This window comes from Aedes aegypti, chromosome 2 (assembly GCF_002204515.2).
Source record: "Aedes aegypti strain LVP_AGWG chromosome 2, AaegL5.0 Primary Assembly, whole genome shotgun sequence".
Classification (NCBI taxonomy): domain Eukaryota; kingdom Metazoa; phylum Arthropoda; class Insecta; order Diptera; family Culicidae; genus Aedes; species Aedes aegypti.
In genome coordinates, this window is record NC_035108.1 from 103426275 (window position 1) to 103452183 (window position 25909).

Genomic DNA, 25909 nt, shown 5'->3' on the forward strand with positions numbered 1-25909 from the left:
CCTTATAACAAGGTTCATCACATGCGAAGCCCTCTACTAGTTAATTCGAATAACTGAAATTGTGTTGTTTGAAAGGCGGATAAGTCACTTTTGTATCTAGGGGTCATGCACAAATTACGTCACGGTCCAAGGGGGGGAGGGGGTTAACCCATGCGTGACAAGCCTTACAAAATTATCGGAGGACTCATACAGAAAGTGTGACAAGGGGGGGGAGGGGTCGAAAAAATTGAAATTTAGCGTGACATAATTTGTGTACCATCCCCTACGAGTAAAAAGAGAAATCTCGCATAATTTATGATCTCGTCCTAAAAGCCATAGCTTGTTATTACTGAGCAAACGAATGGATTTACACTTTATTTCACAATGCTACGTGGAAGAGAAGATCCTCCTCTGTCTCCCAGTGGTAACAGTTTTTATTTTGGTCCATTTATCTGCTTAATAACAACGAGCTACACACTCGGTTATCAATGGTTTTAAGGGTGAATATACATAGAAGCCAAACCTCGAATTTCCAAAAGCACAAGTCTAGAGAAGCAGACAACCGGTAACTCACTGGTCACTCGCTGGTGGCGACTAATCAATAAAATGTCCAACGCAAAAGGTTGTCAGGTTCTCAAGATACAAATCTACAAACGAGCTCTTGAAAATTCGAGGTTTGATATCGATGCATCTTCACCTATTAAAAATATTTTCTCATAACTTCTTACATCATTATGACCAATTTAAGTACGATTTTCAAGGTTTTTTGTGGACAATAACTAAAATGACGTTTGAGACAGTTTTGCAATTATACGTATATCATATGTCATATATGCTTATTACAGCTCTTTTGAGCAAGAACAACTTTACCTTCCAAGCCAAGGTGTTCAAATGGTTTGATCTTGCAGTTTGTCCCCTATCTATGTTCAACGCAATGTGTGTCGGTACAAAAACACATATCCATGAATATCCATGTGAAAAATAAAAAAAAAATGTTCTGGACCCCCCGACCGATTATTTTGATTTTGGTCGCAAATGAAAGAGCAAAGTCTTATTGTTTTTAGTTCGAAATTTCAGACTTACCTATTTTTTTGTAATAAAGTTACTCCACAAAGACACCGTGTATCACGTTTCAACTTATTTGATGAAGCTTGAAGAAATTTTTCTCATTTAGAATTGAAGAATTAATAGAATTTGATATATTTTCACATAAATTAATCTTATTGTTTATTTACAAACCATGAGGTTCGACAGTTTTTATTATCTAAAAATAATTACACTTTTCTGTTTTGCTAAAATAAAACAGTATTTATTTTCACAACCAATCATTCGCTACAAATTCATCTTCGTAAACATTCCATGAGCACAAATTAATAATATCCATGTGTATTCACCCCAACTTTATAATCTTAGCATGGGACATTTAATATTTTCACATATATTTAGTGGATCTTTGGCCTCTTCTCAATAATTTACGTAATATGTGAATATTCCTTTGGAGAAAGGGGTCATAAATGTCGAAAGTCATGTTTAAAGCATTCTTTTAAATATACAATGTTATGGTGATGTTCACAACGTATAAATTCCACTCAAAATGGATGTGTCGGTTTTACCCCAACAGGGTGTCGATCTTACCCGCACTCTCAATTGTCTCAGCTAAAAATGATGAAATATCAATTTGATTTAAATCAATATATAACTTTTATATATCATCCAGCGATCGCAAGGATTGATAGAATTATAACCAATATGTGATTCTACAACAATTTTAGGTTCGTTTAACAAGCGAAAGTACACTAATTTTATCAATAAGCTTAGGGTGTCGGTTTTACCCCGAGTTCCCCTATGGGTTATAAAAGAGGTCCGCGTGGTCTGTAGGGATTTGAATTCTAAACTTGTAACCAACTCAATTATTGGGTCACCAAGTGGCTCGGTAGCTTAGTTGGTAAAGCGCTCGTTCGGCATTCAAGAGTCCTGGGTTCAAATTCCAGCCGAGCACGTGGATTTTGTTCATAATTTCACCCATAATTTTTCCATCTTCACCACGCGTAATGAGTTAATTAATTTAATAACCATGCGGATTGGATTACCGAACAGCTCAATATAAGTGTCAATATACATTTAGCATCAATGCTGCAATGCTTCACGGAGACGGAATTCAACTCGATTTTGGGTTGTTTCAACGCAATTCCGTAGTTGAGCCCAATAACTCAATTTTGGCTAAATTTTCAAGGTCCCCACTAGGTAGTTTGGCTTTAATTCCATTAGAAAAAATATACTCAATTTTGGGTTGATTTAACGCGAAATTGAGTTCTTTCGACCCAAACATAAGAAAAGTTGCATTTACCCAAATTTGGCTTATTGGGACAAAGTACCCCCATTGGGTAGATGCAGCTCTCTCTATTTATGACAACATTCGTGTGGGAGAAAGAGAAAATCGAGAGATTTTGGGTTGAAACTATAATCGATATACTTAATTTTGGGTAAAGTAAACTCAAAAATTAGGTAAAAATATTTCTCCGTGTTGGTACCATGACACCACTTTTGGCACCGACGGCACTGAGTGGGATTCTGGAAATTTCCTTGTTTCTAAAGCTTTAATATATTTTGGATTGCTTTTGTTAAAGTTAAATGAATAATATTCCTTGGAAAGCCAAAGTAAAATCCAAGTAAATTATTTATTCCATTTTTGATCTCTTCATGTGACTTTTGACTTCAAGGCGACCTTGAACAAATGTTCAGTTTTGTCGTTATAAGTAAAACAAAAAGCACATTTAATGTGCATCTTCTCTTCAGGATGTTTGAGAAGAAGTTTGCGATCTTTGAAAGTTTCTGGTAAAACGCGACAGTCTTCTTTGTTTGGAAGGAAACCTTTATTCCCCTAAAGGAGTTCAAGATCTCCTGCTTAAATCCTCCAAATTCGGAACAACTGACCACGATAGGCAGCACTCTCTTCCTCACTTGAATAAAAGAGCCTGGGCTAGAGGCTGCTTCGATTTGGTGTTCGGAAAATTTGTCTAGAGCATCGAACTGATTGCTCATTTCGATTTTTTTTCCAGATTATCCATTTCACCCTTGGAAGAAAGTTCGCATTCCGGAGGAACGTCCTTTCTTGCCACGTTTAGTGACTTTTTTAAATCCCACTTTTTTGAAAGGAAGTTGTGAATTCAGAGATTCGCCCTTCCTTTTGTTAGTAGTTGCAACCTTGTTTAGTGAATAAACGAAAAAAGACGAGACCTTTGAGTGGTTTTTTCTCATGACAGAGTCCAAGACGGATTACCACCGCTAGCTTTCACCAACAAGTCCAACGAAAAATCACCACCAGGTCCAAACAAGGATCGTAAATGGATCAATAGTAGAAAAAAATAGTACTGAAAAGTACCATTTTTTATTTTAGCACTGATAACTACTGTTTTATTGCTTTAGATAGCTTTTAAAAAACTTCCAAGAGCAGAGAGAATTCGTGTACGCACAGCACGAAGGTACGATGCGCACTGTGTGATCAATCGATGAAATTGTTAACTAAAAACGTTGTTTGTTTCTTTAGATTTATAAGCTTGAAGTTTTGAGGAGCGGCTTCTATTCATATTCAGTATACAGTGATCTTTATTGTCGCCTGGGGTTTGATAAAAATAAATATAGTGTGTGGCATCCTGATATGGGTGTGAGAGAGCCCAGACAACCAGAAATCGCATGAAAGTTCACGTTACAACTCGTTTATTCATACTAATTACATCAAACCCGCAAAACGCTGTGGATAAACTCGTCAGATTGATGAATTTCTTCGCATAAACCACTTCTTTTCTGAGTTCATATGTACATTTTGTTTCGTCTCGTACACTCGTACAAAGTAAATCGAATCAATCCGTAGCAGCTGTCAAATCAACATTTGTTTTCATACGTTAAGTCGCATAAGATCACAGGTTAGTTCGGTAGAATATTTATACACTCGCATTGTATGTTATTATTCATCACATAATATATGCACGCATATCGCCTCCAAATAGCCGTAGCGGTAAACGCGCAGCTATTCAGCAAGACCAAGCTGAGGGTCGTGGGTTCGAATCCCACCGGTTGAGGATCTTTTCGGGTTGGGAATTTTCTCGACTTCCCAGGGCATAGAGTATCTTCGTACCTGCCACACGATATACGCATGCAAAAATGGTCATTGGCATAGTAAGCTCTCAGTTAATAACTGTGGAAGTGCTCATAAGAACACTAAGCTGAGAAGCAGGCTCTGTCCCAGTGGGGACGTAACGCCAGAAAGAAGAAGAAGATATCGCCTCCACTTTTGTACGAAGGCCTTTTCGCGACATCTTATAAGTGAAATTTTGCACATACAAAGCCTAAAGGTGATTTCGTTATACGTACATTTTGGTTGTCTGGGAGTGTACGAGAGCAGTCAAGAGATGGATCCAAAAGCTGACGGATGTCACGTGTATTGGCAAGGATTTAAAGTGAAATCAGTAGTGTTATTCCAGAATATTAATGAGTAATGACAGAATATCACATAGTGTTCCTCCCATTCTTCGGTCATTCAATTGGTCGCTCATTTGAAGTTGATATCGATTTTGTTGTAAGTTGAACACATTTTGAAATTTTCACTCATTTACAAATTATGGAATGTTTTGTCAGGAGTAATGTCTGAATAATTCCAGGACTAATTCTTATAGCAATTCTGCAGAACTATTATTTAAAATAATCCTAATTCGTAATGTTTGTCCTTCCCATGGCTTTGGGTTTGGTCGCGCCTCTGTCTTTTAACAGTCAATATCTCAAAAACTAGACTTGCTAAGATATTTTTGAAAACAGAAATGGATTCAACAACTCTCAATAAAGTAAAAATCGGCATTTTGGTGCTCGAGACTAAAACGTGTTCCGCAGTGTAATGTTACCGGCATTTTGAAAGATACCTAGCCATAATACTCACCTGGTCGAGTTCTGAAGCAGTAGATAAAACACATACACAAGGCAAGAGCTCCATAGTTGCGATAAATAAATGTAAACAGTAGAACTGTAAAAGAAGCTCGAGTAAAGCCATGTTCGTAAAACAGGCATGGTAACAGCAATCCAATGGCAGTAAGGGGAACAGTAACTCTCCGGAGAACGCTGTACAGCTGTAATGACAAAGAGTTAAGCATATGTTATGGAAATTTAGCACAGCTACGAACTTTGGACTCGTCAAGGCTGAGCCGTCCACGTTTCGCTTCATGGTAGAGGTATCCGGTGATTAACCCGCTGATGTAGCTATTCGCATTGGTGTACGATGGCTGGTAGATTTGGACGAACCACTTTTCAAACGAAAACAATAACTTCATCTCACTGCAAAATGGAGTCGAAGATGGTATCATCACACGGTGCTTCCCAGACTGTTTTTGCCGAAAAACAAATCTCCATCAAATGTGTACTCACTAGTCATTTTCTATGGCTAAGCTAGACAAAATTTTAAAACACCCGGAGGACCCGTTTTGAAGTTACGCCCTTTTTAACACATGTACACCCAACCCCTTTCAATAAGTCAGAAGAGCAAAATGCACTAGTTTTTTTTGTGGAAAACACGTTTTTATCACAAATTTAACAAAAAGTAGTTTTTTGGTGTTTGGTGAAATGGTGAGCTCAGATTTGATGGAGATTTTTTTCTGATAATAACGGTATAAGGAGCACCGTGATCCAATGAATGAAATTCTCAAAAAGACCAACCTCAATTTCGTAGGTAAGACGGGTTCCAATCTAAGTTTGTAAATTATACCGAGTGTAACAACATTTGATATCACCAGTAATGCCACCAATATGGGTTTGATGCTCCTGGGGTACTTCCAGATCAATGCCAGCACCAGCATTGCGCCCAAGAATAACTGTTGCTCAGCACCCAAGTACCATCCCTGAAGAAAGCATGGGACTAGGCTGAAAGGAAGGTTGCTCACGAACAGCATATTTTCCCAGCCCCGTTCCCTGCATACGTTGCGTTCGGTGATCAACGCCGTGTATCCAATAGGCCCTAGCTCGAGCCCAGGAAGTGCATGTCCCACCACGGTCATCAACAGGAAGAAATGATACACCGGAAGCAGCCGAACCCATCGGTTAGCGATCTTCGTCCGGAAATAGTCGAAGCCGATCTGCGGTTTGTGTTCGATGTCCTTCAAGTAGTTCACCATCAACAGCATTCCACTGATGACGAAGAATATCTGAACCGTGATGGGTGCAGTCGCTCCAAAATTAAGGATCGATCGATACTGAAGAAGACCCTCGATAAATTCCGGATTGCTACTGGGTACCGCACCGTACACCATAAAACAGTGAACTGAAAGCACGTAGATGTTGACGAATACACGGAGGCCGTCAATGTAGCCAAAATCTTTATAACTCTCGGATTTATTGACTTCGATGAAGCGCGTCCAATTGCGGCGTACCGAAAAGGCTGAAACGATTACGTGATCTGGAATCGATTGGAACACGTTGGCACATCTTATTTGACTTCAACACTAAACAACTCAGGAAATACCTTTGCTCTGCGAACTCCCCAGCCATTCGATGGCAGTTGCTCCCAGAACGGTACCTACCAACGTTACAGTGATTGCGACGAATACCACCGTCAGCCAGTCTGAAAAACAATCGGAACAGTTTAGATCACCGTGCAACAATCGTATCAGAAGACATACCGAACTCGCTGCGAACCACCAAGGGATCATTTGTGACGCAGTGCTCGATCTGCGAATAACCGTGCTGGTAGACTTGGTGATCGCGCTCCAAGCGATTGTTGACGCATATGTTGATCAGCTTACCGTACTTTGAATTGTATTCGTTGAGCTGGTCACGGATCACCTCCATGTGCAGAAAGTACTGTGAAATATAGTGATCAGTTGTTACTAATGGTAAATCTTCTGCTGGAAGCAATAGATCACATTGGCGTAAGAACAGGCCAGAGGGGCCAGCCCTCCTCCAGAATCCTGCAGGGGAAAGTATTCTCTACAGACAGATAGAAACAAGTTAGCTAACATTAAATGAAATTATGGTAACAATATACCATATTATGCAAAGGGATTATGTAGCCGGTGGGACTTAAATCCACAATTTCCATGCACATTTCAAGGATATCTAATTGACCACAAACAAGTCTTCGTTTATTTATAAATTGCTGCATGTGGAGGAACTTTTCAAAATTCTACAGAAATTTATTCTGGAATTCGATGGAACATTGATAACATTTTTACTTGAAGTTAATCAAGCAAATCAACAATCCCTTCAATCTATTTTTCCATAATTTTTACAGGAATTTTTCGAGAATTGTTCTCCCGAATCCCACCATAGTCATAGTATGCTAAGACATTCCTAAGGACAATCTATCATGAATAAAATAAAATGTGATATTATTTTCTCTCTAGCGTCTGTACTCCATGTTAGGAACGGCTCACAACAGCGTCTGTTCCCCATGTCAGGGGCGGCTGATCATCGTCCGAGTGCCAGAGAAGGACTCTAAGCTAAACTGCGCACTATGGCCCTCCGAACATTTAGGGGGAATGGTCCTCCGGAAATCTAGGGGGATAGGGTCAGGTCCTGTAAGCCAACCGTAAAAATACACCAGCGCAGAAACGCCAACGAGATAATACGGACCGGAAAAATCGGCAAAGACCACAGTGACGGAAATGGACTAGCCATTGGAAACTCGGTACGTGGAACTGCAAATCTCTCAAATTCATCGGAAGCACACGCATACTCTCCGATGTGCTGAAGATCCGCGGACATCGTAGCGCTGCAGGTGCAATGGTGCGAACGTTTAGAGGTAATCATACCATCTACCAGAGCTGCGGCAACACACGTGAGCTGGGAACAGCTTTCATAGTGATGGGTGCTATACAAAGGCGCGTAATCGGGTGGTGGTCGATCATCGAAAGATTGTGCAAGTTGAGGCTCAAAGGCCGGTTCTTAAACTTCAGCATCATAAACGTGCATAGCCCACACTCCGGAAGCACTGATGATGACAAGGACGCATTTTACGCGCAGCTCGAACGCGAGTACGACCGCTGCCCAAGCCACGACGTCAAGATCATCATAGGTGATTTGAACGCTCGATTGGCCAGGAGGAGGAGTTCAGACCGACGATTGGAAAGTTCAGCGCCCACCGGCTGACGAACGAGAACGGCCTACGACTGATAGATTTTGCCGCCTCCAAGAATATGGCCATTCGTAGCACCTATTTCCAGCACAGCCTCCCGTATCGGTACACCTGGAGATCACCTCAGCAGACAGAATCGCAAATCGACCACGTTTTGATCAATGAATGGCACTTCTCCGACATAACAGATGTCAGAACCTATCATAACGCTAACATTGACTTCGACCACTTCCTGGTGATGGTGAAACTGCGCCCGCGTTGATAGTTATCAACGATATACGGTACCGACGCCCGCCTCGGTACAGCGCGACTGAAACAACCGGATGTCGCCAATGCGTACGCGCAGCATCTTGAGGCTGCGTTGCCGGATGAGGGCGAGCGCGATAGGGCCCCTCTTGAGGATTAATTTGGGTTTCTCAATTTGATTGGAGTAAATAAAGCATAAAAGTGTTCACGACTTCTATCGCGTTTTTCTTTGGTTCACTGATTGGCTAGTGGGACTGGTGTGCATTTATGGGCAGTTGTTCACTTTTCGATAAAATATTATGTCTAAGAGATAGAGGCCTGAACACAAAAAGTTGGCGTTTTCCATAGTAATCTCCATATAAACTTCAAATGGCTTGTGCACAGTCAAATTTCTTCCGAATCATTTCAAACTTTGGGAGAATGCTATTTACCATAAAATATATCGTTTAAGCATAGGGGAGCCAACATTTCAAAATTTTCATCACTCTACTGTATAAGCTTTACCTTATTCCTTCTGGTAAAAGGCACGATAATAGTTTTTGAAGGGTTTACGTTCAACCCCTCTTTCCTACACCATTTGAGAGTGATGTTTAACGCAGTTTGCAACCGATCGGAAATCGTGTTATTAAACTTTCCCCGAACCAAGATGGCCACATCATCGGCATATCCAATTACCTCAAAACCTTGATCTATTAAATTTCTAAGGAGTTCGTCTACTACAAGAGACCACAGCAAGGGCGATAACACTCCTCCTTGCGGACATCCCTTCGTAGATCTTATAGATATTTGCGCACCTCCTAGATCAGCAGAAATTGTGCGATCTTTGAGCATAGTCATAACCCATTCGATAACACTTTTATCCAAGCCCCTTGCTTCCATGGCTGAACTCATAGAGCTATAGGATGCATTATCGAATGCTTCTTCAATATCGAGAAAAGCAACCACGGCTATTTCTTTGGCTTCAAGAGATTTCTTGATTTTATTTACCAGCGACTGCTACGCCGTAATGGTAGATTTACCTGAATGATACGCATATTGGTATTTACAAAGAGGCATTTTTATTAATCTTGTTGACTTGATGAAGTCATCAAATATATTTTCCATTGTCTTTAAGAGAACAGAGGAAAGGCTTATAGGTCTAAAGGCTTTGGGAGTTGTTTTATCCTTTCTTCCAGCTTTTAGAATGAAAACAACTCGAACCTTTTGCCACGCTTTTGGAATATATGAAAGCGCAACACTTGCTTTGAATATTTCGGTTAAGAGCGGACAAAGCGTCTCTTTTCCTTGTTGCAGTAAGCCTGGAAAAACCGAGCGTTGTTGATACTTTCACATACCCGTCTCCAGTCCTTATGTTTGGCATGCCTTAGTTCTCTGTTGTATTCTGTTAGGGCTTTTTGTATTCAACCCAATCTAAAGTGATCTTTGCTCTATTAAACAACCGCCTGGATTTCTTCCTCAATCCTGCCAGCTTGTCATTCCACCAAGGCACATCCCTGTTAGATGACCTTTTTTTAAATAGATGACCTTTGTTGAATAGGACAGCTAGCATGATAAGATGAGACCAATTGGTCAATGATCCCATTAGAGGCATTTTCCAGTTGTGAAACAGTCGTGAACTTTTCACCGTTATACAAATTCTTATTCGTTAAATAAAAACGATAGAGATCCCAATTGGTTTTCTTTGGGTTCTATAGCTTTCTGTTATTTCTGATCCAGCTTTAAAATCGAAACGGATTTGTTTATGATCTGAAAATGATTCTTCATTAGAAACATGCCAGTTCACAATCTTCTCCGATAGCAAGTCGCTACAGATCGTGAGATCAAGAACCTCTTGTCGGATAGAGTTTACAAAAGTAGGAGAATCACCTCTATTACATATGTCTATGTTGTTAGACGACATGTAGTTTAAAAGATCTTCTCCTCTTTTATTAATATCGGTGCTGCTCCAAATTGTATGATGGGCATTTGCATCGCACCCTATTATAAATTGGGCATTAATTTTCTTACAGTAGTTGACAAAATGAACAACAGTGCATGGAGGCACATCTTCAACATCTCCAGGAAAGTAAGCAGAAGCAATACATACCTCCGTTTTCCCACGGATAGTTGGCACCTCTACTTTGATCGCAACAATGTCTCTACGGATAAATTCTGTAATTGGGACAAATTTTGTGTCCCTATTTACAAGAATAGCTGTTCGTGGTTTGGACTGAGTTTCGTCGTACAACACTCTACAACGGCTCGAAGGGCAACCAAGTACCCTACCATTATTTACCCAGGGCTCTTGAAATAGTCCCACATTGATATTTTCCTTGGTGAACCTTCTGCTGAGCACCGCTAATGCGCCCTGTGCATGATGAAGGTTCACCTGGATAATTTTTATTCGATTCATATTATATTAACATGCTCCCACTCGTATCAAGCCTCTGATTTGAGGCTAAATATGAGTAGCCGATTATTTCGGAGAAGTACAAGGTCCACTGCGCCATTGCTCCAGGTAGCACAGTAAGGGCATAATACTGTGGAGGGTGCCCCGGTACTCCCCAGGCACCGTTCACGGTTAGGTTTATTTTGACCCCCCAACCATTCATTCCTAGGCACGGTATGCTTTTAGCCGCATGACACCATGAATTGGGGGCCATCTTCATGATGGACTTATACCACCGGAACAGGCAATCCGTAGTGTTATTTCTAGCCTTGTTGCAATCGGCTACCGACACTACACGGCTATCTAGGCTATTCGAGTATAGAAGCTGATATTGATGGTCAACTTCAATTGCAAAGTCTATGAATGGAGAGTTGCGCGAAGAGTGAAACCAAATCTACCTATCGAACTGTCAAACCGTCTACACGCAAACAAATTTTGTTGTATAATCTACCGAATCCATGGTAGAATTAAGAACTGCACCAACGATTTTCAACCGACTACAAAAATCTGTTAACTTTACTGTAATCTGGTATATCAAATCACTGAGCAATGCAGTAAATGTGACCATGTCCATAGTAGTATTCACCTGGGAGGGAGGCACCGATACTACACACGAAATATAAGACAACGTTATTTTGAACTGCAAGATAACTCCAGCTTGCCAACAACAATCAAGGCAGGCTTCGAGAAAATCGGTAGTTTCCTTTTGTTGTGCACCTTCGATCTTTCCTGACAAACATGAAAAAAGGGCCACAGTTTTCTATGCACTAAATATTCATTTTCATTGGAAAAAGTAGAACGATGCGTTTTTCAATGCTTTATGTTCAATCAGATTAAATGGTGCTCACGTGACATTACTTACGTTATGTGCATGAATTGATTTTCATTCGATTTTTATCACTTTTGAAGAAATACGAAAATGTGTTTTAATCAGTTTGGGCCTGCAACTCGAAGCGAACAGACGTGTTCCAGAGGCTAAGAGTCAGTGCTGTTTTTTTGTGATTTCGTTTCTTCGGAAACAATAGTGCTTTGTTTGAAAGGGAATTATTTCTGCCAAAATGGAGTACGCTCGGAAGAATACCGTCAAGGTTCGCTTTGGAGATCAAGCCAGATCTCCGTCAGATGGAGAAATGGTGACTTTTGTCGCCAGGAGTTTGGGCATCAAGCCAGAGCAAGTGTCCCATCTTTATCACGATCCGTACGAGAAGTGCATTGTGATCAAGTTTGCAAATGAAACATTGATGAAAATGTGCCTCGAGCAGCACGTGGGTGAAAAATCTTTCGGGTATACAAGTGGACAGTTCACCAAGGTTATGGTCACAGACGGGAATGAGGAGATAAAATATGTGAGGCTGTTTTATCTGCCTCCGGAGGTACCGGATCGAGAAGTCGTGGAATTTTTCAAGAAGTTTGGAGTAGTGAAAAAAATTGTGCATGAGAAACGTTCATTAGCATCGGGATTCAATTGTTTCTCCGGTACGCGGGGTATCTACATGGATGTTACGAAGGAGATACCGCCTCAGGTGTACATTTGTAACTACAGGAGTCGCGTGTATTACTCCGGAATGCAGGAGAAGTGTTTTATCTGTAGGGCAACGGATCATCTGAAGCCGGATTGTCCCCGCCGTATGGGTTCTGAAACGAGTAAGAATCTGTGCCCCAGGGAGCGTGTTCGTGAGAAAGAAGAGTCGTTGAAGCTCAATTTCACGAATCTCAACACTCTGGTGAAGGGAAGAAGGACGACAAATCAGACAGCCACAATATCGGCCCGTGTGGCGGAGACCTGGAAATGCAGGAGGGCTTTCGTAACGGTGACTCAACAGACAAAGCGGTGTCAGGCGTAGGTAGTGATGATGGTCACACGACCGATGCATCCAAAGGTGACAGCGGCTGGGTGAATGTATCGAAAGCAGCGAAGCATGGAGTGGCAGTGAACATTGGTTCATCCAGGCGTTGCAGAATTCGCTCTCATTTGAGAATGAAGCACGATCAAAGCAAGCAAAGAAAAACATCCCATCTGTTGCGGTCCACGATCGTCATTGTATCGCAAGGTGTAACAAGTCTGATAAATGGAAGCAGCGAGCGAGAGCCCCAACGAGAGAGCGATGATAAAATCCATTTTTCTCGCTTGTTTACCGTTGGGGATAGGTGTTTTTCTTTACTGGCATGATAAACAATCCACGAACTTCCAATAACAACAGTGTCCCCCAGGCTTGGAGCATGTTTAGAGGGGTTTTATCATGCACTACTATCCCCCCAATCTGATCAAACTTGTAGCAGTATACGATAAACAGTCTCTCATAATGTGCAGCATGTTATGATAGTTACAGAGAGCGATACGTGAGAGATTCTCTCAATTTTCTCAGGATTCAATCCCTGGGTTCATCCAATTTGGTCACTCACAGTGGTCAGCAGCTTCAAGCAACAACAAGTAAGTCAGCAGATGTATCGGTGAGTAACGCGTTCACTGGTTTGCTGGACGATGCGGATGGAAGCGAGATCTCTGATCTAGATCCGAAAAAGCGAAAGTTAAGTTCAAAATTGAGTCAAAACTTGAATGAGTAAATATTCGATGAAAATTGCCACCGTTAATTTGAACGGGGTTGTTTGTTCAGCTAAGCAATCATTGATCCGTGATTTTGTAAATTTCAATGACCTAGACATTGTATTTTTTCAAGAGATGAACATAACATCGTCATCGTTTTTACCGAATCATGAAGTCGTTTTGAGTTACAACCATATAAATCGATCAACAGCAGTAGCTATACGTAAAAACTTTGCGTTTACAGACTTGCTAGTAGACCCAACTGGAAGAATTATATCATTTATGCTAAAAGGAATCAAGTTCATCAACATATACGCACAATCAGGATCACAGTACAAGAAAGAAAGGAATGAGTTTTTTACTGAGAGTTTAGCATTGCATTTAAATTCGAATTTCGATGGTTTAGTGATTGGAGGAGATTTTAACTGTGTTTTGTACGAGGAAGATAGTAAAGGATCTAATAACTTCTGTCTGGGTTTGCAACATTTAGTTGACCAGTTGAAACTTAAAGACGTGGCTGAATCATCCTTAAAAAAGACAAGTTTTACTTTTTTCAGGGGAAAAAGTGCATCTCGATTGGATAGATTCTATTGTTCTAAGGAAATTTTAAATAGCGCGTTGAGTGTTGAAACAGTACCCCTTGCGTTTTCAGATCATCACTCCGTAATAATGAAAATCGAAATCAATGAACTTCCCAAATCAGGACAGACAAAACCTGCTTATTGGAAGCTTAATTCGGCTATACTTAAAAATGAACAGTTGATCATCGATTACAGGTCTGAATTGAACCATTGCAAGCAAAGAGCTAAATATCAAACCGATTTTAACGCGTGGTGGAATGTGGATTTCAAATGCACCACCAAAGAATTTTTCAAAAGCTTCACAATTAACTGTAACCTTGCCATTATGAATGAAAAGAGCATGCTTTATCGAGCGTTACAAGAATTTTCAACTCGGCTCAATGGAGGGGAAGATGTATTTTTTGAAATTAACTTTATCAAAAAAAGATTAGTAGAAATAGAGAAGCAAAAACTGTTGGAATTTTCCAATATTTTTCAGCCGAACTCATTGATTGAAGAAGAGAAAATGGGAATTTTTCAAATAGCACAACATAACGAAAAAAAGCTAACAACGTCAAAACTAAAAATCAACGTGGAAATAACAACAAATAGCAGTAGAATCAAAGCTGAATTCATCAAATACTACACCTCTGTGTTCCAGGATAATATTCCATCAGATGTTTCCAATTTTCAATCACTAGACAAGGTATCAAATCAATTGAATAATGAGCAAAAAGAATGTTTAACAAAAGCGATAGAAAACCAAGAGTTGTTAGAAGTCTTAACTAACGCATCAAAAAAAAAGTCGCCCGGACTCGACGGTCTATCGTATGAATTTTATTTGAAAAATTACGATTTAATCAAAGATGATCTTTTAAAGCTATTCAATGATTATCTTCTACGTGGCATCAAACCACCCACATGCTTTAAGGAAGGTGTCATTACTTTCATACCCAAAACTAGCAATCCAACTGTTCAAGACTTCAGACCCATATCTCTTTTGAATACAGATTACAAGTTATACTCGAAAATTTTAGCCAACCGCATTCAATCAGTCCTACCTTCCCTAATTGGACCATATCAGACAGCATGTCATAAAGAAAAGTCATGTGTTGATAATTTGAAAATTCTGAGAAATTTATTAGCTTCGTCCAACAAAAAAAAATCTTTTAAAATTGCTTTCCTTAGTCTCGATCTTCAAAAGGCTTTCGATCAAGTCGACAGAACTTTTCTATGGGAATTACTTGCCAAATTTGGTTTTCCAGCTGTGTTTATTGACGCGATAAAAAATTTGTATGAAGGAGCCTTTTCTAAACTTCTAGTATCAGGTAAACTTAGCGAATGTATAAAAATAAACCGATCAGTGCGGCAAGGATGCCCACTAAGTATGGCACTTTTCGTTTTATATTTGGAACCCTTAGTTGCAATGCTGGCTGAGGCTATTCCAGGTATTTTAGTTGATAACAGTTTTATCAAAATAGTAGTCTATGCAGATGATATTTGTATTATAATTAAAAATCAACAAGAATTTTTAAAAATATTCGAGGTCGTCAAAATATTTTCGAAAGACGCAAGAATAAGTTTAAACTACGAAAAGTCTTCTTATATGTGTCTGAATGGATTAGAAATCTCGAGCGATAGAATCAAACAAGTCAGTGAATTAAAAATTTTGGGCATTCTTTTCAAGAATTCTTGGGAAGAAACGGTTTCAAGTGTTTATGATAAACAGTTGAAAAGTATCAAAAGGTCCCTGTTTGTAGCGAAATTTAGGAATTTAAATTTGATTCAGAAAGTTTGGATTCTAAATAATTTCATTTTATCTAAGCTGTGGTATGTCGGACAGATCATTCCGGCACCCAACAAGTTTATAGCAGAAGTAACAAAAATAACAGGGAATTTTTTATGGATGGGCCATTTGTTCAAAGTCAATAGATCTCAACTATATCTAGCACATGAAAAAGGAGGATTAGGTTTGATTGATGTTGGAAACAAAATCAAAGCTCTTTTCATTCGTAATGTATTGTACAGTTCAGCTAAAAATGGTTCAGTTCCCTCACAAGATTTTCTATTTAAAAATAGAAATAAACTTAAACTAGGAAGAACCTATAATACATATATAAAAGATGCAGAAAATCTTGTGAGGTTCCCCTTTTTAAATTGTACAAAACAAATTTACTTACATTTAATTGATTCCATGCAAATTCACCCAGTCTTAGAGGTTAAGAATACTAACGTAGTATGGCAAAACATTTGGATTAATCTGAATATGAAGTTCATTGATTCTAACCTTAAAACAGTGCTTTATTATTATGTAAATGGAATTGTTCCAACGCGCAGCAAGCTATTTAAAAATAATATTCGTGGAACAGAGGATAACACTTGTAAAGTTTGTGGTAAAGTTGATGATGCAGAACACCGTCTGAAAACATGTAAAACTTCAATAAATGTATGGAATTTCGTTCAGGAAGTAATTAAAAAGAAATTACGCATCCCTGTTGCAGACCCAACAGAATTGCTAGATAAAACAATAAGTAGGAAAAATGAGAAGTTAGGTCTTTGGATTGTTGTAAACGCAATTAGTTATAATTTGAAACATTTCACATCTAGCAATGTAATGGAATTTCAACAGATAATTAACGAAGGATTATATCAAAGAACACAATATGTTGAAGAAGAATTTGGTAATTATGTATCCTTAATTAAATAAGTTGTAATATTGATTGTAAATAAAATTGTATGTAATAAAAAAAAATGAAAAAAAAAAATCAGTTACGCGTTTTTTTCATGTTAGTCCAATGTTTGAGATCTGGGCTCACAGTGACAGTTCGTGACAGCGGAATCTCGGCTCACTATGACGTACAGAAATTTTGTATTGGTTTCTCCCTCCCAGGTATTCACTACAAAGCATGGTTTTTCAATCCAAGACACCCACTGTACAACACAGTGTGGTCGAAAGCTTTTTACGCTCGCCATAAAACAACTAGGGGTGATTCGATTTTGACATTTCTTGCCTGCAGATTTTATAGTTAAATCTAAGTAGGCAGTAATTTTACTTTTTTGATTGAAATGTCAAAAATTTTCACAGCATGAGAAACGTAGTCAGGAGCCTTTTTTGAATCTTTCATTCATTGCGTATTCGTTTTGATAACTAATTTCTTTTACATATTTTTAGGCTTTCCAAAGAGAATTCAAGAGAATGCATCGTTATTGGCAAAATGCTATGAAAATGGCCTCCCTAGAAAATATTCTTTGTCGTCGTTGTCAGCAGACAACACTGATTTGGCTTTGAGATATATCATAAATTCATATTTTGTGGTGCACGTATAAGAGACTTCATGGATAGCAAATTCTATTATTCAATAGTCACTCATTTTTGTTCATAATTGGTTCAAACAACAAAAGTTCCGTTGCGATTAACCCAGATCAAAATTTGTTCCTGGATATTGAAGAAACTATTTAGGTTTAGGATATAAGTTCGCATCTTCATAAATCTCCAATAAATGATCAGAAAGTTCAAATGATTGCTATTGAGAACACTTAATTAACCTTAGTCACAAATAAGAGCTATTCTTGGAGCTATTTGAATACTTTGTAGAAAACAGGCAGGGTTCTTTTCAATATCATGTCATGCTGCAACTTATGATATTGTTAAGGATGGTTAAGGGAGCGAGACCTTCCAAAATCGTATGAATGCAGTAAGAAATTGACACAGTTTATCGAAATAGAAAAAAACTATTGTAAAAAAAAAAGATTAATTGCACGTTACACATTGGATGTTGTCAAGTTTTGATGAGCTGGGGAGTGACCACAACGTTTCAAACCAGAATGATAAAAGTGATTTGTCTTGCAGTTAAAGCCGGCACGTATTTTTGGATGTTGCAGTAGAATTCAGTTTGGAGCAACACGAATTTGAACCAAAGCCAAATCCAGCTGGCATAACTTTATCCATCAACCTAAAATTATAAACCGATTATAATTATGAATGCAATTTCAAAAGGATTGATTTTCACTTCCAAAAAGACAACAATACCGGCTTGACTTTTCTATGTCAACATAACATTTTTTTTACTGCTTAGCTTGCTATGATCAAGCCATAAAAATTATAGTGTTTGCAAGAATTGTCTAATGGGGATGATTCGAACATTTATGGCATGCAAGCGTAAAAAGCTGGATAATGCCAAACTGGTCAAATCTAAAACGTTTCTGGTCGTAAATACTGCAACTGTGGTTAAATAAACCGAAGATATTTTCTTGTGTAGTGATGTTGACTATGTTTTGGTAGAGTTAACATAATAATGTAGTCGGTTGAAAATCTTTGGTGCAGTTCTTAATTTTACCATGGATTCAGTATTTTCTGCAATAAAATTAATTTCAGTGTACCTATCGAGCAGACCAGCAAAACAGATAGGGGCTATTTTCGAAGACGAAGAAGAACAACCATTCAAAGAAGCCTCTTCGCGCAACTCTCCATTCATAGACTCTGTTCCATTGAAGACAAATAGCCGGGTCTCAACTACCTAACAGTCCTAACTACTTACTAAAGCTGCTATCGCTAGGTTCAAAACTATCTATAGCATTTGAAGAAAACTGTAACTCCATGAATAGTAATAACGTTTCAACATTTTGATTTGTAGCAGGATTCATTAAATCACAACAACCGTTTCTCTCTCTAACAAGTATTGCATTAAATTGCTCAATTGCCTAGTGTCGAGTAAAATCTTCAACTGAAATCAATTAATTTTTCAAAGTTTGTTGTGCACTTACAATCGCTTCATTATAACCTAAAATAGTAAGAAAAAAACATTAGAGAATGAGAAAATATTGTAATTTTCTTTTTCGGAAAATAAGTGTGGAAAAACTCTGACATTACAACGTCAACATTAGAAATTTTCATTTTTCCAAGGCATGCTAAGATTGCGCTATAAAAATTATAGTGTACGCAATAAATGCCAGAAAGGGGTGATTCAAATATTATAGCAAGCTTGCGTAAATAGCTGGATAGGCATTCCTCCGGTAGTTGTTACCAAGGTGTGTGCATTGTACTCTGTAGCCAGAGAAATGAACCCGCCTTGGTTGTTACGTGAATTTCTACAGACATTTCTAAAGGGATGCCAAGAATCATTACATTTTCTCGTAAGATAGAGCATTTTCATGTTTTCAAAGGAAACACAAACAAACAGGGGGCCCAGATAGCCGTAGCGGTAAACGCGCAGCTATTCAGCAAGACCAAGCTGAGGGTCGTGGGTTCGAATCCCACCGGTCGAGGAACTTTTCGGGTTGGAAATTTTCTCGACTTCTCGGCATAGAGTATCTTCGTACCTGCCTAACGAAATACGCATGTAAAAATGGTCATTGGCATAGTAACAACTGTGGAAGTGCTAATAAGAACACTTAGCTGAGAAGCAGGCTCTGTCCCAGTGGGGACGTAATGTTAGAAAGAAGAACAAACAGCAGCAGCTCTTCCACCTGTTAATAAATATTAGGTGAAAAAATATAGCTTCCTGCAATCAACTTTAAAATTCTGCTGATTCAATCCACTATTAAAATAAAATTTTGCTTGATTTTTTTTTTTATCACATTCGAAATGGATCGAAAAATTAACCGGTACATGCGCATGCGTTTGGTCTATTTTTGCATATCGGGTGTCCTACGTTAAGCGAAGTATGCACTTCAACAGAAAAGTAATCGCCTATCGCGATGCGTGGGAAATTTCTTGCGAGAAATGCTCAAGAAAAGCATTTTTCTTTGATCACAGTACGCAATTGAAATGGAATGTCAATTCAAATGGAGCTCACTGTACGAAATTTCTTGACCATTTCTTGGGCAGAAATTTTTACTTTTCTTGAGCGGAACAGCATACTTAGCTTCAGGCGGAATCACATAAGGCGGAGTTTCGAAAGGCAGAATTAACAAAAGGCGACTAGTCACAAAATGCGGAATCTCAAAAGGCGGAAATTCGAAAGGCGGAATCTCGAAAGGCTGAAACACGAAAGGCAGAATCACATAAGGCTAATTAAAATGAGGCGGACTTTTTGAACCAGCAGAGCAAACGGCCGGCCGCTAGTTTGTCTTAAGCTATATTCCAAAGTCGACTAGAAGGATTTGTAATATTCTAACAGTTCCAATCCACATGGTATGGAAACTAGGTACAAAATGCGTCAATGGAGTAAAACGCATCACCGCATTATCTCGGAGATAAGAGGTATATTTTGTCAAATTCGGTTATTTCATACAATTCCGAATTCACTATTGAAATTTAGCTTGGAGACGAACCAACCACAGGCTGAAAGTCTCGATAATAAAGATAATATAATATATAAAATTTAGTTTTTCCTTACGGGGCGCATGTTATTCCGTCTTCCCTTACATCGATTTGGTATGAAGTGATAAAATAGTCTCCTATGATGATTTTGCACTTTACAAGAAAATTGATTGCTACGGAAAAACTTACGTTGCTAATAAATAAACTTCGATTACTTGTTGATTGATAGTAAACAACTTCAAGTTGCTTAGCAACTGTTTTTTCATGTGGTGACTGCTATAAAAGGCACTCGATCCTTGTGGTCGGTCCTTTTACCGTTTTATCGTCAAGCTTAATAGATCACTAGTACGATGAGTTCCAGCGAATCAGATTTTTTCGGGTTTTCCGAAGAAGAAGCGCAAAGTGTAATGAAAATAGTTTATTCTCAAAAGAATAAAGAGATGCTATACGTTGATGGATATCTGTACAATTCTCAGAAGAAGGTATGTATTTTTAGTTGATACTTTCTCTGCAACGTTACTTACCGATTTTTATTTATATTTTTCAGAAAAACGGTAAAAGCTATTGGGAATGTGCTCAACGTAAGCACTGACGTAAGTAAGACTGAAGGGCAGTGCAAGGGACGCGTGGTTTCTGAACTGAATGACGAAATCCACAAAATCCTGTCAAAAAAGGAACACGTGCATGAGCCTAACCCTCTGGATTCTCTTGAAAGAGACTACAGAAGTCAACTTAAAAAGAAATCTGTTGACTCTACTGATATCCCTTCAAGGATTGTGCGAATAACCCACAAGTTCTTCAAACACGTGCCACAAAATTCGCTCAAAAAATGGTAGTTCATAGGGCCCGTCAAAAAGAACTACGAAGGAATTATGAGGCTGATAACGATGGAGGAGAGCCGTTCATTCCCGAGGAGTTGAAGAAAACCATCGATGGACAACCTTTTCTTTTAACGGAAGCTGCGGATGCCCAGCCGAAAATTTTGATTTTAGCGACGTTTCAAAATCTTCAGCGACTTCAAGCAGCCGAGTTCTGGCTGGTCGATGGGACTTTTGCTACTGCACCGCAGCAGTTTGCTCAACTCTTCTCTATCCATGCTCCTGTAGGCCAAAGAACAAATCGAAGAATCCTACCGCTTGTGTTTGTTTTGCTGCGTTCTAAGACACAAGAGATCTATACGGAAGCTTTCGAGGCACTTTTGGATATTTGCGTTAAGAGTAGCATGCTGTTAAAACCGAGGTACGTACTAAAATCACTTGGAAGGCGAGCAAATACCTTTAAACTCTAATATGTGTTGCTTATCTTGACAGATAGGCCTATTTCGTCTGCGACTTACAGACGTCTGTAAAAGTGTACCGAAGGTACGTGTTAAGGACATATCTCCATGAGTACCAAAATGGCCTCTAATATGGATTACGAAAAAGCTATCATAAATTCGGTGAGAGATGTGTTTCCCGAAGCTGAATGCTTTGGGTGTTATTTTCATTTCGTCCAAAGCCTAATACGCCAGCTAAATAGTTTTGGTCTGAAGAATGATTACTCAAATGATGTAACCATTTTTATGGCAATAAAAAAAAACTGCAAGCTCTCACTTTCCTGCCGGCTGAACGGATAACAGACGCCTACGAAGAACTTAAGCTAGTATTGCCAATAAAATTGGCAAAATTTATCGACTATTTTGAGCAAACTTACGTCTTCGGTAGAAATAGGAACGGACGGCCACTATTTCACCCAAGCCTATGGTCCAGCTTCAAACCAGTCATGGAAGGTATTCCACGGTCCAATTTTCTTGAAGCGTGGCATAGAAGGTGGTCTACGTTGGTAGGAAACAATCACCGAGACGAGTTGAGAAAGGAACAGCATGAAACAGAAGGCAAAATTCTGTGTATCTTGAAAGGAGATCCGGGCCCTCTTGGAGATGCTGACAACGTCGAAATAGATTGGAACATATTCAAGCAATGTTCCAGCGCTGCTGTTGTCAACAACAGGGATTTTGTAGAAGGAATGGCACTTTGTCTAGCTGCAAAAACAAAGCGAAACTAAAACAATTCATTGTACAAAAACATGTAAAACTGAATTAATAAATAAATTTTGATATAAACATACAACTGAGTCTTAAATAGAGTTTTTCACTGATTCCGCCTTTTAAAATTATGCCTTATGTTATTTCCCGCCTTTCGTTACACTTCTAAGAACGTCTGCCTTTTGTGTTTCCGCTTTTCGTTAGGGTCCCATTTTTGCATATCTATTTAACTTGAACAGGTCCATTTTTGATATAAATTTGAAGAAAAAAATGGACCTCACTGGCGATCCATGTTGCCCCAGTCAACATTTTAGTTGTGACAATTATTGTCATGGTTTGTCTATCATGATTTGGAAATGACTTTTTTCGCCCCCTGAGATTGAAAATCGCTCACTTTGTGAACCACTGACATATACTCACCGTAAAGTTCACTTCGATCTTGGGCTGAAACAATCGCTGCCGTTCCCGTTCATCAAGAAGTGCCACCTCCCTCTGGCAGTCCGCAACGCACATTCCCCAATCCAGTTGATTCCGTCGATAGCTCGCAACAATTTTACTAGAAGTGTCCTACAGGCAGTCAGATAAACAATGTGTTATGTATTATCACTCACAAAATTGAAACTTCTCCGAACTCACAATAGGATCGTCTTTGGATTCTAACACTATCCGAACGTAGCAAAACACTCCCGGCGAGTTAATCTGGCGGCACATTTTGAAATCATCGTAACGATAGATGGGTGGAACTATTCCCGTATCTCCGCGACTGGATCCGACGACGATCGCGCCCTGGATTCCTATCAGCAGCAACGATAGAACCCCAGACGAAAGCACGCATCTCAATGGCATGTTCTAATAACGATTGAACCGATCCGGCGGTCCTGTTCAGTCACTATTCAAATTGTTACTGAATGTGATCTGTCGCCGTATCTCTCCTCTATAGTTAAGATAATGGGATACGTACTTACTACTCGATCGGGTCGACCGTTGATTCTGTTATTAATCACCATGATGGAAGGCATAGGCTTACTAGTACCTAGGTATAGGAGTGAGCGCAAATCCAAGATCGGAGCCCGAGAATACCGCGCGGTGTGTACACAATCAACTGTTTGCACTCTTTTCATCGATGCCTATCACATTCTTCGACTAAGCGACAATTGCCCCTATCTTCTCCCATACTCATAGGGGGATTAGGGGCATATTGAACATATGGGGTGAAATGCACACCAGCTCATTATCTACGAATATTAGTTTTTTTTTTCACGAGCACAATTCATTGATACTCGGCTTTTATTCCATTAAATCTCGTGAAATTCGTTTGCCCAAGTAGTCGTACATCTGCAAATTCCGTTTAGTTTTTTTTTTTTTTTTTTTGCAATCGACTACAGATGACACGCAGGCTTCGTCCTTTGACGGAGAGGCCTGTGTCATCCGTAAACAAAGATTTTTGACATCCCTGAGGTAACTCACGTAAGTCAGATTGAAAATTCTGTATAATATTGGTCCCAAAATGCTGCCTTGAGCAACACCAGCTCTTACAGGAAGTCTTTCAGATCTGGAGTTCTGATAATTAACCTGAAGTGTACGATTTGACAGATAACTTTGAATTATTCTAACAATGTATGTTGGAAAATTAAAGGTTTTTAATTTTACAATCAAACCTTCATGCCAAACACTGCTTTTCTATGTCTAGAAGAGCAAGACCAGTAGAATAGCCTTCAGATTTGTTGGAACGGATTAAATTTGTTACACGTAAAAGTTGATAAGTGGTCGAATGTCCATGGCGGAATCCGAACTGTTCATTGGCAAAAATTGAATTTTCGTTGGTGTGGGCCATCATTCTGTTCAAAATGACCTTTTCAAAAAGTTTACTGATGGAGGAAAGCAAACTGATTGGACAAAAGCTAGAAGCTTCTGCAGGATTTTTGTCTGGTTTTAAAATTGGAACAACCTTAGCATTTTTCCATTTGTCAGGAAAATATGCTAATTGAAAACATTTGTTAAATATATCAACTAAAAATGATAAGCTACTTTCTGGAAGTTTCTTGATGAGGATGTAGAAAATTCCATCATCGCCAGGAGCTTTCATGTTTTTGATTTTTTTAATAATAGTTCTCACTTCTTCCAAATCAGTCTCCCAGGCATTTTCGAAAACGTTCTCTTGATTGAGAATATTTTCGAACTCCTGAGTAACTTGATTTTCAATTGGACTAGTAAGTCCTAAATTAAAATTATGCGCACTTTCAAACTGCATAGCAAGTTTTTGAGCTTTTTCGCAATTAGTTAGTAATAATTTGTTTTCCTCTTTCAATGCCGGTATTGGCTTCTGAGGTTTTTTCAAGATTTTAGATAATTTCCAAAAGGGCTTAGAGCCAGGGTCCAATTGAGAAATTTTATTTTCAAAATTTTTGTTTCTTAATTGAGCAAAACGTTTCTTGATTTCTTTCTGCAATTCCTGCCATATAGTTTTCATAGCAGGATCGCGAGTGCGTTGAAATTGCCTTCTCCTCACGTTTTTAAGACGGATCAAGAGTTTAAGATCATCGTCTATAATCACGGATTCAAATTTTACTTCACTTTTTGGAATTGCAATGCTCCTGGCTTCAAAAATGGAATTTGTTAAAGTTTCAAGAGCATTGTCAATATCAAGTTTAGTTTCTAAAGAAATGTTAACATCAAGATTAGAGCCAACATACGTTTCATATATATGTTCCAGTCGGCTCGTAAATAATTGAAAGTGGAGCTGATAGGATTGAGAATCGCTTCATGGGATATTTGAAACTAATTGGCTACAAAGATGACTAGAGTCGGTTAAGACCAAATCAATCGTAGAAGGATTTCTAGAAGAAGAAAAACATCAGGGTATTAAGTTGAGAAATATCCTGAAGAGTACTTGTGGTGGACAGCGCATGCTATAGGTATATACAACGATACTCGGTAAGTACCACTTGTGTATTAGTATTAACTTAATGCTATCGATGGTCTGACTAACTAGCGAGCGAACACAGCTATTCATTCTTTGAGTTAGACGCGTGTGCCACGGATCTCGATACCACAAGTTGACGACGAGGGTAAAAGAAAAAAAAAATATCGGAGTGAAAGCAAGGCAAAGAATATCATTTATTGAATATATTGATAATCTGTGTTTCCAGGTAAAATAATCGAAATAAAATTTCAAAGAATACTGTGAAATTGAACAAAGAACGGAAAGTTTTCATCACCCACGAATGTGACGCCAATTATGAATGTGAAGAATAAGGCTTTGTGTGAAAAGTGGAAAAAAAAGTGTTTGGGGTACGAATATGTGATGCCAATTACGCATGTGAAAAAAAATGAAGCCTTGTGTAGAAACAAATATGGAGAAACGTGATTATTGATAATGAATGTTTGGGGTACGAATATGTGATTGCATAAAAAGTGTGGTAATGTGAAAATGATCGAAAAAAGGTAGAGTGTTGAATGCTATTGTATGATTATATGCTGTGAATTTTTGATCATTTCTGTTGGTAAGTGAGCGAATGGAGGTTGACTGGTATCTTCAATTCAAGGTATGTTGCCCCATATTAATTTGAAAAGAATAGAATGTATATACATAATTGGAATGTCTCATTTTCGTTGATGATTTGTTTCATGCAGTACTTTCTTTCGTACTGGCGTACAAAATGGCGTTGCAGTGACCATCACTAATCATTCAACCAAGATTAGAGGTGGCACAGGAGTATTTGTGACCGAAAATCACACTACTCTGTATGCAAG

The 25909-nt window shown here is 38.8% G+C and overlaps 1 protein-coding gene across 1 annotated transcript in view; it reads right to left on the reverse strand.

Annotated features, from left to right (window-relative positions):
• The window catches only part of LOC5565290 (regulator of hypoxia-inducible factor 1), a 29089-nt gene extending 5965 nt beyond the window's left edge, over positions 1–23124 (reverse strand). The window contains exons 1-7 of the mRNA XM_021841780.1: positions 22793–23124; positions 22577–22723; positions 6639–6819; positions 6482–6580; positions 5680–6415; positions 5151–5301; positions 4910–5096 (exon numbers count right to left, since the gene is read on the reverse strand). Of these exons, the coding sequence (XP_021697472.1) occupies positions 4910–5096; positions 5151–5301; positions 5680–6415; positions 6482–6580; positions 6639–6819; positions 22577–22723; positions 22793–23002 (1711 nt within the window). The 5' untranslated portion in view covers positions 23003–23124. The remainder of the gene's footprint in view (positions 1–4909; positions 5097–5150; positions 5302–5679; positions 6416–6481; positions 6581–6638; positions 6820–22576; positions 22724–22792) is intronic.
• Positions 23125–25909: the final 2785 nt, after the last annotated feature.